This window comes from Nerophis lumbriciformis, linkage group LG26, assembly GCF_033978685.3.
Source record: "Nerophis lumbriciformis linkage group LG26, RoL_Nlum_v2.1, whole genome shotgun sequence".
In the NCBI taxonomy this organism is placed as follows: domain Eukaryota; kingdom Metazoa; phylum Chordata; class Actinopteri; order Syngnathiformes; family Syngnathidae; genus Nerophis; species Nerophis lumbriciformis.
In genome coordinates, this window is record NC_084573.2 from 5,109,730 (window position 1) to 5,125,000 (window position 15,271).

A 15,271-nucleotide genomic window follows, 5' to 3' on the forward strand; every position below is an offset into this window, starting at 1 on the left:
AAATGACAATAATATTATAATAATGATAAATAATATTATCACGCATTAATATCTCTTAGCCACTAATGCGTGGCCAAGAGATATTAATGCGTGGCACGCATTAAATGTCTCTGCTGCATTGGATCAGTCTCCTTTCTTTAACAGGCAAAAGCTTTCTAACCTCACTAATGCCTTGCATTGTCTATATTACCTTATTTTCCGCACCATAAGGCGCCCTGGGTTATAAGCCGCGCCTTCAATGAACGGCATATTTCAAAACTTTGTCCACCTATAAGCCGCCCCGTGTTGTAAGCCGCATCTAACTGCGCTAAAGGAATGTCAAAAAAACAGTCAGATAGGTCAGTCAAACTTTAATAATATATTAAAAACCAGCGTTCTAACAACTCTGTTCACTCCCAAAATGTACGCAAATGTGCAATCACAAACATACGTATATCAACATGGACAGAGCTGCGTGAAAAAAGCCACCCGGCCTCTTCGCGTAAACTTAAACTTACCTTAACCACTCGCTCATCTTTTCTTCATCCATCCCTTCGAGTTAGCTTTTATGATGACGCCGGCTGGAAAGTTCTCTTTTGGCAAGGTCTTCCTTTTGAATATCACCATGGGTGGAAGTTTCTGGCCATTAGCATGGCAAGCTAGAACCACAGTGAAGGATGACTTCTCATTCCCTGTGGTGCGAATATTCACCGTACGTGCTCCCGTTGTATCCACAGTGCGGTTCACAGGAATATCAGTTGCTGTGAAATAGTAATCCGTGTGCGGATGGAGAGATTGCGTCTTTTCATGAACCGGATACCTGTCGCTTAGTAGGAGCCATTTTGTGGTCTTTACAGATGTAAACACACAAAGGAAATGAAACGTACGGTGATATCCGCGCGCTTTTTCTTCTTCTACGCGGGCGGGTGGTTGCTTACAGTAGAAGAAGAAGCGCTTCCTGTTCTATGGGGGCGGGTGCTTACCTTGGCGGTTGCTTGCGTAGAAGAAGAAGCGCTTCCTGTTCTACCGGGAAAAAAGATGGCGGCTGTTTACCGAAGTTGCGAGACCGAAACTTTATGAAAATGAATCTTAATATTTATCCATATATAAAGCGCACCGGGTTATAAGGCGCACTGTCAGCTTTTGAGAAAATTTGTGGTTTTTAGGTGCGCCTTATAGTGCGGAAAATACGGTAGATATATAACAACGGGCGGGTGGCGGGCGGGTGTGGTTTTGATAAAATGTTGGTTCGGGTGGATGGCGGATGGATGACGACTTTTGTGATGCGGTTGCGGATGAAATAATTGCCTATCCGCGCATCTCTAGTATACACCATGAAAACATACATTTAGAATGAATCGTTCATGACTTGCCCATCACTGTGACTCATTGGCCCCGCCCCTAAGTGACGCATGCGTGGAGGATATGCGCTTTGCAGCAAAGTCCTCCTTCACTCCACACACGCTTCTAAGCCTCGGCACATCTCCTCACATCGCTACTAACTACACTTTATTCATCCTCCGTGTCAGGATAAACTCCACTCGTCTCAGTCAACTTTGGACATTATTAGGCCCGCTTAGCTTGCTACTTGTTTTAGCGCGCTAGTTAGCTTAGCATGCTAGTTAGCTTAGCGTGCTAGTTAGTTTAGCTTGTTAGCTGCTAACCAAGAGACGCGGATTTGATCAACACATCGCTTAGTTAAGATCAAGTGTGAGTGTAAAGTGTTGTGATTGTGTGAAAATGTGCGAAAGAACGATGGCAGAGTACAAAGAGGAACTTTCTCGAACAAAAGAAGAGAACAAAAGACTACGTCAACTTCTGGAGGCTGTTTTCAAGGAACCTCAAGTTGTGTTACACGGAACAGGTTTGTTTACTTCTTACTCTCACATGTTTACTAACTTTATATTTCATCATTAACATGAACATGACGTGTTAGATTAATTTTGATTAATAAGTGTACTCAGACACATGATTGTTATTGTGTTATTAATGTGATTATCAGACAGCAGTCATTTCCATTAGATAATGTTCAAATATAGGTGATTTGGCACACTTGTAATTAAAATAACAAAAATAATGTTGTTTTTCATCAGATATGTACTAGTATTGTATATGTGGATGGGGGCCCTGCTTTGGAAATAATGTGTACCCCTTTCAGAGATCACATTTAGTTCCACTTCAAACATTCACATGATCCACAATGAGATGAGATGGTATAACGTGAACAGTTCTGGAACTTTCTAACTCGGGGGGGACAAAACGTGATCTCGTTGGAAGCGCGATGTATGAGAGTCCAGTCCATAGTGGATCTAACATAATGGTGTGAGAGTCCAGTCCATAGTGGATCTAGTTAATAGTGTGAGAGTCCAGTCCATAGTGGATCTAACATAATAGTGAGAGTCCAGTCCATAGTGGATATAACATAATAGTGTGAGAGTCCAGTCCATAGTGGATCTAACATAATAGTGTGAGAGTCCAGTCCATAGTGGATCTAACATAATAGTGTGAGAGTCCAGTCCATAGTGGATCTAACATAATAGTGTGAGAGTCCAGTCCATAGTGGATCTAACATAATAGTGTGAGAGTCCAGTCCATAGTGGATCTAACATAATAGTGTGAGAGTCCAGTCCATAGTGGATCTAACATAATGGTGTGAGAGTCCAGTCCATAGTGTATGAGCAGACGCCGCTTGGGTACAACAAAATGGTGTCTGCCAATGTAGTTTACAATGTCACTACGTCAGTAGTTGTCAAACTTTTATCACCAAGTACCACCTCAGAAAATACTTGGACTTCCAAGTACCACCATCATGAACAACATTAAAATACAGTAGCGTAGTAGGCCTTAGTTATTCATTAAAAACAAGGAAGACACGTTATGTAACAAGTATATTTAATATTTTTAGTTACTGTAACATTACACACAGTTTGAACAGTAACACTGTGTTTGCATGTAGGAAAATAAAACACTGTACTTGAATAATGAAATAATATTTGGCGCACCACTAGGTGATGCCCGCGTACCACTAGTGGTACACGTACCACAGTTTTCGAATCCCTGCACGGTCGGTTCAGGAAGACATGATCAATGCACGCGTGCGCAAAGACAACGTCACTTCCTTTTACTTGTTTTACGTCAGTTATGTTCCTGCATGTTGTCACTACCATAGTTTGCTTTTTTGCAATCTTTATTTGAATAACAATGTACCTACTCAGTGGCCTAGTGGTTAGAGTGTCCGCCCTGAGATCGGTAGGTTGTGAGTTCAAACCCCGGCCGAGTCATACCAAAGACTATAAAAATGGGACCCATTACCTCCCTGCTTGGCACTCAGCATCAAGGGTTGGAATTGGGGGTTAAATCACCAAAAATGATTCCCGGGCGCGGCACTGCTGCTGCTCACTGCTCCCCTCACCTCCCAGGGGGTGATCAAGGGGATGGGTCAAATGCAGAGGACACATTTCACCACACCTAGTGTTTGTGTGACAATCATTGGTACTTTAACTTTAACTTTAAAAGATGACATACTGATCATTTAAAAATTACAGAGCCCCAAAGGGACATGGGCAAATTAAGGCCCAGGGGCCACATGCGACCCCGTTAAGCTCTTCAATCTGGCCCGCCGGACATTCCCAAATAATTGTTTTAGATCTTTAAGATGGAAAGTGTAGCTGCCATTATGATGTGCAGTGATGTTTTCTAAGTCTTCAACTATACAAAGTATTTCAATGGTTGGAATCTGCGCTTATGGGTGATATACTAGCTACTATGGTAATTTAATTAGTTACTATGGTCATCTAATTAGTTACTATGGTAATCTACGTCACAGCAGCTCAGACGAGGCACCAGGCAGTGTGGGCGGGAAGACTTTCCACAGACGCGGAAGGAGATTTTCACAACAAAGTTCTAAAGCTTAGTGATATAGAATAGAAAGTACTTTATTAATCCCTGCGGGGAAATTCAGCAAATATCAGATACATCAGATTGTAGGTGGGTTTATTTTGTACCCTTCGCGTTCAAATTTCACTGTTTGTTGCGTTTCACTTGATTGTAAAATATGTCGATCGAAAGGGGGCGTGACGTTCATAGTTTGTCAATATTCAGTGTTTTATCGTTCATAGAAAAATAAAAAAAAATCCATTACGTTTTTTTAGGCCGGTCCGTCATAACGTTTTTAAAGGGGAACATTATCACAATTTCAGAATGGTTTGAACCATTAAAAATCAGTTCCCAGTGGCTTATTATATTTTTCGAAGTTTTTTTCAAAATTTTACCCATCCCTAAAAAATGCTTCAAAGTGCCTGATTTTAACCATCGTTCTAAACACCCGTCCATTTTCCTGTGACGTCACACAGTGAATACAAACAAACATGGGGGAAAGAACAGCAAGATATAGCGACATTAGCTCGGATTCAGACTCGGATTTCAGCGGCTTAAGCGATTCAACAGATTACGCATGTATTGAAACGGATGGTTGTAGTGTGGAGGCAGGTAGCGAAAACGAAATTGAAGAAGAAACTGAAGCTATTGAGCCATATCGGTTTGAACCGTATGCAAGCGAAACCGACGAGAACGACACGACAGCCAGCGACACGGGAGAAAGCGAGGACAAATTCGGCGATCGCCTTCTAACCAACGATTGGTATGTGTTTGTTTGGCATTAAAGGAAACTAACAACTATGAACTAGGTTTACAGCATATGAAATACATTTGGCAACAACATGCACTTTTTCATCAATTAATATATTCTGTAGACATACCCTCATGTCAGCAGGCCAGGGAAGCTAGGGTCGATATTCTTCTCTTGATCATCTTCGGTGGCATAAGGGACGGTGTGAGCCAAGACATACAGGGGGTTTAGCTCGCCCGTCTGCGGGAACAAACTGCCGCCATTTTTTGCCGTGCTACCGAGGTCCTTTGTCCCTGAATTGCTCACACACTCCGGCAGATTCAATGGGGGTCTGGCGGCAGATTTCTTTGACTTTATGGTTGGAAATGCATCTGCTTTGAGTGTCGCAGGATATCCACACATTCTTGCCATCTCTGTCGTAGCATAGCGTTTGTCGGTAAAGTGTGCGGAACAAACGTCCGATTTCTTGCCACTTTGGCATCTTTGGGCCACTGGTGCAACTTGAATCCGTCCCTGTTGGTGTTGTTACACCCTCCGACAACACACCGACGAGGCATGATGTCTCCAAGGTACAGAAAACAGTCGAAAAAACGGAAAATAACAGAGCTGATTTGACTCGGTGTTTGAGAAAATGGCGGATTGCTTCCCGATTTGACGTCACAATGTGACGTCATCGCTCCGAGAGCGAATAATAGAAAGGCGTTTAATTCGCCAAAATTCACCCATTTAGAGTTCGGAAATCGGTTAAAAAAATATATGGTCTTTTTTCTGCAACATCAAGGTATATATTGACGCTTACATAGGTCTGGTGATAATGTTCCCCTTCAAGCATTCAATCAGACATTTTTGTGAGGTTTTGTATTAGTGTTCCTAAAAATAGATATACCTGCCCGCAGACACATTTTTTTCTCTAAATGTGGCCCCCGAGTCAAAATAATTGCCCAGGCCTGCCCTAAAGGGACATGGGTACAATTTTTTTTTTAGATATGTATTGACGGAGGCAGATAATTACATATATCCATATTTGTGTGTTACTTCTTTATTTTCATAGTCATATTACAAAACAGCCAGTGTTCTTTGTTTGTTATCTTTTGGTTGTCTGCAAGTACTGTGTGCCAACTTTGAGGAATGTGAAGGGGGAGATCTTCTCTGCTTCTCGTCTAAAACCGACTTTAGATAATAAACAAAAGGGACCTGGAGAGAGGGGGAGTAGTAATACATTCTTTCTCTTATCTTTCCCTTTGCCCAGCTGTGGAGTAAGAGGGACAAGTAGGGTGGGGGCAAGAGAGACGATATAGAAAATAAGTTTTCCGTATGGGAGTTTAGACCAATTTAGCTGTGCGAGTGAGCGCTTCTGTACGGGATTTGGTCTCAAGTTTATTTCCAAAGGCTTTGGAAATAAAATGACAAAATACCTATTCTGTCTCTAGTGGTTCTTCTACTCGGCTTTATGTGTCATCAAAAGAGCTTGGGAGTGGCCAGCAACTTGAACTCCCTGGGAGGAACAACTGGTCAAAACGCAACAGTATCTTCTGCGCACCAGATAGATTCTGGTGCACACTAGTTAGTTTCGAGGATGCAACTTCCTCAGTTGACCTCTGACCTGGTCCACAGAGATGACTAATGTCTTCGTAGAGGTGGTGGAGGAGTAGGAGGGTGCAGCCACGGCTGGGGGGGAGGTGTGTTGAGGGGAGAAGAAAAGCGGGGGTGTACATCACACTAAGACATTCAGTGACAGTTTTCCAGTGTTTATCGGTGATTTTTCTTCAGTTATTTCGAATTTTGGTACAGTAAAAACCAAATAAGTGTTTGCTAGTGAAATTTTCTGAAATTTGTAGTTACATTCTTGCAATCGTTTACATTTTCGGAGTGTATAATATTGTTTTTTAGAGAAATGCTTTGACATTTTGTTATTATTGTTAATATTATCTGGAATCAATTTCTGGCAGCAGCTAAGTGGCCATTAGGGTAGTTTTTAGCTCTAAAAAGGGTATTTCAACAAGTAAACAGTACAGTAGGTACTTGATTTTGATATATGTAATGCTCATAAGGGAATTCTAGTAAAATATGCAGAGATAAGATGTGTCAATATCAAAATATTACTTGAAATCAATTTTTGGCAGCAGTAAAGTGGTCGTTTTGGTAGTTTTTAGCTTTGTAAAGGGTGTTTCAACCATCTCCGGGTTGGGGAGGAGATCTTCCCCCAAGTGGAGGAGTTCAAGTACCTCGGAGTTTTGTTCACGAGTGAGGGAAGAGTGGATGGTGAGATCGACAGGCGGATCGGTGCGGCGTCTTCAGTAATGCGGACGCTGTATCGATCCGTTGTGGTGAAGAAGGAGCTGAGCCGGAAGACAAAGCTCTCGATTTACCGGTCGATCTACGTTCCCATCCTCACCTATGGTCATGAGCTTTGGGTTATGACCGAAAGGACAAGATCACGGGTACAAGCGGCCGAAATGAGTTTCCTCCCCCGGGTGGCGGGGCTCTCCCTTAGAGATAGGGTGAGAAGCTCTGTCATCCGGGGGGAGCTCAAAGTAAAGCCGCTGCTCCTCCACATGGAGAGGAGCCAGATGAGGTGGTTCGGGCATCTGGTCAGGATGCCACCCGAACGCCTCCCTAGGGAGATGTTTCGTGCACGTCTGACCGGTAGGAGGCCACGGGGAAGACCCAGGACACGTTGGGAAGACTATGTCTCCCGGCTGGCCTGGGAACGCCTCGGGGTCCCACAGGAAGAGCTGGACGAAGTGGCTGGGGAGAGGGAAGTCTGGGCTTCCCTGCTTAGGCTGCTGCCCCCGCGACCCGACCTCGGATAAGCAGGGGAAGATGGATGGATGGATGGCTTTCAACAAGTAAACAGTACAGTAGGTACTTGATTTATATATATGTGTCAGGACTTGGACTATGGCGTGGTTTGTTCTCCCGTGGTGCAAATGAACATTTGGACCAGACATGGCGTGAAGGTGAAGACATGTTTAATTTTACTATAACAAAAAGAACAAACTAAAGGCGCGCACAAGGCGGAAGTACAAACTTGACAAATGAAACCAATACTTGCACGTGGGCAAAAAACTAAGGACATGAACAGAAGTCGCTAACTGTGGCATGAATCGAAAAAAACTTACTTGGACAGGGCATGAAGTACGCAGAGGTAAACAGAGTGTGACATGGGGTATGATGTCGCCAGACAGACAGCCTGGCAACTGGAAGCTTAAATAATAGTGACATGATTAAAGACAGGTGCGTGAGTCGTGAGGGCAGGTGAAAACTAATGGGTTGCTATGGTGACAAACAAGAGTGCACAATGAGACCAAACGTGGAACAGGTGAAACTAATGGCTAACCATGGAAACAAGACAGGGGAGTGAAAAGCCAGAAACTAAAGAGTCCAATAACTAAACAAAACATGACTAAAACAAAACATGATTACACAGACATGACAATATGTAATGCCCATAAGGGTATTGTAGTAGAATATGCAGAGATAAGATGTGTCAATATCAAAATATTACTTGAAATCAATTTTTGGCAGCAACAAAGTGGCCATTTGGGTAAATATTTGCTCTAAAAAGGGTATTTCAACAAGTAAACAGTACAGTAGGTACTTGATTTTGATATATGTAAATGCTCATAAGGGTATTCTAGTAAAATACACGTGTGTAAAAAATACGTCGAATCACTTTTTGTCATCGTTGCATCGTTGGTTAGAAGGCGATCGCCGAATTGGTCCTCGCTTTCTCCCGTGTCGCTGGCTGTCGTGTCGTTTTCGTCGGTTTCGCTTGCATACGGTTCAAACCGATATGGCTCAATAGCTTCAGTTTCTTCTTCAATTTCGTTTTCGCTACCTGCCTCCACACTACAACCATCCGTTTCAATACATGCGTAATCTGTTGAATCGCTTAAGCCGCTGAAATCCGAGTCTGAATCCGAGCTAATGTCGCAATAGCTTGCTGTTCTATCCGCCATGTTTGTTTGTGTTGGCATCACTATGTGACGTCACAGGAAAATGGACGGGTGTATATAACGATGGTTAAAATCAGGCACTTTGAAGCTTTTTTTAGGGATATTGCGTGATGGGTAAACTTTTGAATTTTTTTTCGAAAAATATAATAAGCCACTGGGAACTGATTTTTAATGGTTTTAACCCTGCTGAAATTGTGATAATGTTCCCCTTTAACTGTTGAGAGTAGAGGTTCCTGTTTGCCAGCATGGGTGGTAACTAGCTGTCCAACATAATCATTTGTCCGGTGTTCACTGTATGATGTATGCAGCATTCTTCTGCAACACTTGCTTTCAAAGAAGTCTGTGGACAGACCAAGCCAAAAATGCAGGTTCAGCGAAGGAAATACATTTTTGGCAGGCATTCACATTTTGCCACAACACCCCAAAAGGGACATGGGGGAAAGTCCTAGTTGGAAATACAGCCGAATTAACTCCTGAACTGGCATTTCCACACAGACCTCAAACCATGCGCACGCATCCAATGCTTTCTGGTGCTCACCAGAAACTATCTGGTGTGCAAGAGATACATATCTAAACAAATGTTGTCCCTATGTCCCTTTAGGGGCTCCGTAAAAAATATAGTACCGTATTTTCCGCACCATAAGGCGCCCTGGGTTATAAGCCGCGCCTTCAATGAACGGCATATTTCAAAACTTTGTCCACCTATAAGCCGCCCGGTGTTGTAAGCCGCATCTAACTGCGCTAAAGGAATGTCAAAAAAACAGTCAGATAGGTCAGTCAAACTTTAATAATATATTAAAAACCAGCGTTCTAACAACTCTGTTCACTCCCAAAATGTACGCAAATGTGCAATCACAAACATACGTATATCAACATGGACAGAGCTGCGTGAAAAAAGCCACCCGGCCTCTTCGCGTAAACTTAAACTTACCTTAACCACTCGCTCATCTTTTCTTCATCCATCCCTTCGAGTTAGCTTTTATGATGACGCCGGCTGGAAAGGTCTCTTTTGGCAAGGTCTTCCTTTTGAATATCACCATGGGTGGAAGTTTCTGGCCATTAGCATGGCAAGCTAGAACCACAGTGAAGGATGACTTCTCATTCCCTGTGGTGCGAATATTCACCGTACGTGCTCCCGTTGTATCCACAGTGCGGTTCACAGGAATATCAGTTGCTGTGAAATAGTAATCCGTGTGCGGATGGAGAGATTGCGTCTTTTCATGAACCGGATCCTTGTCGCTTAGTAGGAGCCATTTTGTGGTCTTTACAGATGTAAACACACAAAGGAAATGAAACGTACGGTGATATCCGCGCGCTTTTTCTGCTTCTACGCGGGCGGGTGGTTGCTTACAGTAGAAGAAGAAGCGCTTCCTGTTCTATGGGGGCGGGTGCTTACCTTGGCGGTTGCTTGCGTAGAAGAAGAAGCGCTTCCTGTTCTACCGGGAAAAAAGATGGCGGCTGTTTACCGAAGTTGCGAGACCGAAACTTTATGAAAATGAATCTTAATATTTATCCATATATAAAGCGCACCGGGTTATAAGGCGCACTGTCAGCTTTTGAGAAAATTTGTGGTTTTTAGGTGCGCCTTATAGTGCGGAAAATACGGTAAGTGGCTTGTTTAAAAAGTTTGCTTTTTTGAAATCTTTATTTGAATAACAATGTCACATAAAAGATGACATACTGATCATTTAAAAATAAGTAAGTGGTTGTTTAAAATTTAAAAAAATAAATCACATGATGGGAGTCAGTGGCGCCCCCTTACGTCATTCATTGCAATGACAGAAGAGTGAAAGTGATTGAAATTGTGGCCATAATACTCCCTGATTTTTTACATCTACACCTTGTTCATGTTTGTATTATTGTTCCCTTTTACTCCTATGTAAGCTTGTTTTTATACAAAACATTAATAAAATATTCAAATACCACAGAAAGTGACGTTTCAAAAGCACCTTTGTAGAAACAATTGTAAGTCCAGGAAGTGACGTAGTCTTCCGGTACCTATGGAGTAGTGACATTGACCACCACCACCGGAATATGTTTTATTTATTTCATTACAGCACGTCCCCTAAACGTTCAAACATCATCGACACGATTGAACACAGCATCCAGCAGTGGAAACGTGGCTTTATTTACTATCAAGTTCCTATTTTTAATTGTTGAAATGAAATCAGCAGTGACGGGCTAGTTGTTTTGATAGCGGCTGAATTAGCATGTCGCGATATTTGCACATGGGATCACGTCTGCGCTGAGTGGATGCGCAGAGGGTTGAAACAGCGCTTGTGTCTTCTTCCTTCCGTTTACTTGAACATCATTATCCAGCACCATCTGCTGGTCACATTGTGTACCACAGTCACTTGAACTGCATGTCATGACACCTACTAACTCGTATGTCACTCAAAAGTGCAGATTTTAACCATTGCAATCATTTCTATAGTTTGAAAACATCCAGCAGGCAGCATTTAAATGTTAATTATGTTGTATTATCCCCAGGTAGCAAAGTTAATTGCCTTTTTTGTGCTGTTTTGCAAGACCCGTGTCACGTGACTTCAAACTTGACACCTCATTGGCTGCTTCTGAGACAGGCTCGATGGTTTTAGTCTTTTAACGGAAGTGAGTCTTACTTTTTGAAGCAGCACATTTTTCAGCACTGCATTTTTTTAACTGAATTTTTATGCACGGAATTTTCAACTAACTGTATCGTTTCGGATCAAAAAGCATTCTAAAAAATAAAAGATCATTCCTGAATCCAAGTACACAAAAACAGGTACCAACAAGAAAGAAAATTAAGTTTTGTATTATAGGATCCCAACCTGAGAGGGGTTTTGAGACAAGAAAAAAATTAAAAGCCTTGAAATTGATATAAGAAAAGTCCAATTAAATCTCCAATTAAAAAAAAAAATACATTGAAATAAAGTGCTCTGGTTTAAGAGGACACGTTTAAATGTCAGCAGCAACATGAAATAACTGACCTTTAACTATGGTGTTTTTATAGGTCAACATTATTATAGGACATACACACAATAAACATTATTATAGGACATACACACAATAAACATTATTGTAGAACATACACACAATAAACATTATTATAGGATATACACACAAACATTATTATAGGACATAAACAAAATAAACATTATTATAGGACATACACACAATAAACATTATTATAGGACATACACACAATAAACATGATTATAGGCATCCACACAACAAACATTATTATAGGACATACACACAAACATTTTTATAGGACATAAACAAAAATATTATTATAGGACATACACACAATAAACATGATTATAGGCATCCACACAACAAACATTATTATAGGACATACACACAATAAACATGATTATAGGCATCCACACAATAAACATGATTATAGGACATACACACAAACATTTTTATAGGACATAAACAAAAACATTATTATAGGACATACCAGAGGTGTGGACTCGAGTCACATGACTTGGACTCGAGTCAGACTCGAGTCATGAATTTGATGACTTAGACTCGACTTGACAAAATGTAAAAAGACTTGCAACTCGACTTAGACTTTAACATCAATGACTTGTGACTTCACTTGGACTTGAGCCTTTTGAATTGACATGACTTGACATGACTTGCTACTTTCCCCAAAACCCAAAGATGAAAAAGTTATTCGGGAGCGCTACGTATTTTTCATTGTGTACCGTATTTTCCGCACCATAAGGCGCCCTGGGTTAAAAGCCGCGCCTTCAATGAACGGCATATTTCAAAACTTTGTCCACCTATAAGCCGCCCCGTGTTGTAAGCCGCATCTAACTGCGCTAAAGGAATGTCAAAAAAACAGTCAGATAGGTCAGTCAAACTTTAATAATATATTAAAAAACAGCGTTCTAACAACTCTGTTCACTCCCAAAATGTACGCAAATGTGCAATCACAAACATACGTATATCAACATGGACAGAGCTGCGTGAAAAAAGCCACCCGGCCTCTTCGCGTAAACTTAAACTTACCTTAACCACTCGCTCATCTTTTCTTCATCCATCCCTTCGAGTTAGCTTTTATGATGACGCCGGCTGGAAAGGTCTCTTTTGGCAAGGTCTTCCTTTTGAATATCACCACGGGTGGAAGTTAGCATGGCAAGCTAGAACCACAGTGAAGGATGACTTCTCATTCCCTGTGGTGCGAATATTCACCGTATGTGCTCCCGTTCCACAGTGCGGTTCACAGGAATATCAGTTGCTGTGAAATAGTAATCCGTGTGCGGATGGAGAGATTGCGTCTTTTCATGAACCGGATCCTTGTCGCTTAGTAGGAGCCATTTTGTGGTCTTTACAGATGTAAACAGGAAATGAAACGTACGGTGATATCCGCGCGTTTTTTCTTCTTCTTCCGGGGGCGGGTGGTTGCTTACAGTAGAAGAAGAAGCGCTTCCTGTTCTATGGGGGCGGGTGCTTACCTTGGCGGTTATTTGCGTAGAAGAAGAAGCGCTTCCTGTTCTACCGGGAAAAAAGATGGCGACTGTTTACCTAAGTTGCGAGATCAAAACTTTATGAAAATGAATCTTAATATTTATCCATATATAAAGCGCACCGGGTTAAAAGCCGCACTGTCAGCTTTTGAGTAAATTTGTGGTTTTTAGGTGCGGCTAATGGTGCGGAAAATACGGTACTTGTCTATCAGCGTTGCGTGTGTCAGCTGGTGTGGTCTCAGTACAACAGCCAATCAAATTAGATCTACTTTGTTTTCATCACACAGCATTCATCCAATCAAATTGCAGGACAACCAACGAAGAAGACATGTCCAAACCACACGCCAGTGAACAAAAAATGATACCTAAAATAATTTCGTTTGGGTATAAAAATTACGAGGTGGTCAACACAAAACGGTTTGCAGTATGCAACACATGCGGTTCGAAAATTACTGATGGAGAGGCAACAACTTCCAACTTCGTCCGGCATTTGAAATTGCACAAAGAACGGTAAGTTTTGAATGTAAGATAACGTTTATTGGCTAAGTAACGTGACTTTTATTTGCTGTGTAGTTAAATCAGTGAGGCTGTAAACTCACTGCTAACGTTATAACGTTATTGCAAACACGGGAATCTGTTGCAGTTCACTACCTTATTCATACTTTTTGTTCAGTGATTTTTTTTAAGCAGGGTTACGTTAGTCAATATATCACACGTAACGTTAGACGGCGGTCAGCAGCACCGCGTATTTTAGCCACCTAAAAAAAGACAAAAATAGTAAAATAAAGGTCAGTTAAAATGTATACTATATTATGAATATGTGTACCGTTTTAGCTAGCTTTCTGACATACTGTTGGTTGTTTACCTCAGTGGTCCCCAACCACCGGGCCACGGCCCGGTACTGGTCCGTGGATCGATTGGTATCGGGCCGCACAAGAAATAATTTTTTTTTTTCTTTCTTTTTTTAATTAAATCAACATAAAAAACACAAGATACACTTACAAGTAGTGCACCAACCCAAAACAACTCTCTCCCCCCTTTTGTTCTGGGCATTGAACATGAAGACTCTTCCTTCACTGTTCCGAGTGGCCATGAGAGTCTTGGCAGTGCCTGCCTCCAGTGCTCCAGTGGAGCGAGTTTTCAGCCATGGTGGCATCATACTACGCCCCCATCGTGCACAAATGACTGACAGACTCTTGGCTAATTTGGTCTTTTGCAAATGCAATGCAGCATAGGGCCCTGACATATAAAAAGTACAACTTTTTTGTTATGTTCACGTATATGTCATGTTTTTTCAATGTTAACACTTTTGTACAAATAAGTACATTTGCACTTTATTTTTCAATGTGTTTGTTCTGTAAAGGAATGAGTTAATGTTTAAAATGACTGGTTAATAGTGCTATTATAAAGTGCAATGTCAGCACAATTTTCTTTCCTGCAATTTAAAATGCACTTGTTTTAATAAATAAATACAGCGTTTGAAAAGCATACACAATCTGTGTTAATATATTAGTCTGTGGTTAAAAGGACTTGAAAGGACTCGAAACTCAAAATGCAGGACTTAGGACTTGACTTGAGACTTTCCAGTCTTGACTTTGGACTTGACTCGGGGCTTGCCTGTCTTGACTCGGGACTTGACTCGGACTTGAGGGCAAAGACTTGAGACTTACTTGTGACTTGCAAAACAATGACTTGGTCCCACCTCTGGGACATACACACAAACATTATTGTAGGACATACACAAAATAAACATGATTATAGGATATACACACAAACATTATTGTAGGACATACACAAAACAAACATGATTACAGGATATACAAACAATAAACATTATTATAAACAAACATTATTTTATTTTGAGGCAGGGGCTCCAAAGCATCCATGCACATACATATATATATATATATGTATGTATGTATGTATGTATGTATGTATGTATGTATGTATGTATGTATGTATGTATATTAGGGCTGAAACGACGCGTCGACGTAGTCGACGTCATCGGTTACATAAATACGTCGACGCCGTTTTTGTGCTTCGACGCATCGCATATTTACGTCACACTACCGTCATGGCGGAGCGCAAAGCAGACGATGCGAGCGGTGCGAGCGAGGGGAAAAAAGCACGCCAAAAGTCGTCAAAAGTGTGGGAGTATTTCAATAAACGGCCTAAGAAGAAACGCTACTTTTACTCCGCTACTTTTATCTACATTCAGCTCGCTACTCGCTACTAATTTTTATCGA

The 15,271-nt window shown here is 41.5% G+C and overlaps 2 protein-coding genes across 2 annotated transcripts in view; one reads left to right on the top strand and one right to left on the bottom strand.

Annotated features, from left to right (window-relative positions):
- Positions 1 to 15,271, bottom strand: part of LOC133623960 (uncharacterized) — a 74,347-nt gene that overhangs the window by 31,449 nt on the left and 27,627 nt on the right. The gene's annotated exons all lie outside the window — the stretch shown is intronic.
- Positions 1,382 to 15,271, top strand: part of LOC133623975 (uncharacterized) — a 22,813-nt gene continuing 8,923 nt past the window's right edge. The window contains exon 1 of the mRNA XM_061987528.2: positions 1,382 to 1,843. Coding sequence (XP_061843512.2) covers positions 1,720 to 1,843 — 124 coding nt within the window. The 5' untranslated portion in view covers positions 1,382 to 1,719. The remainder of the gene's footprint in view (positions 1,844 to 15,271) is intronic.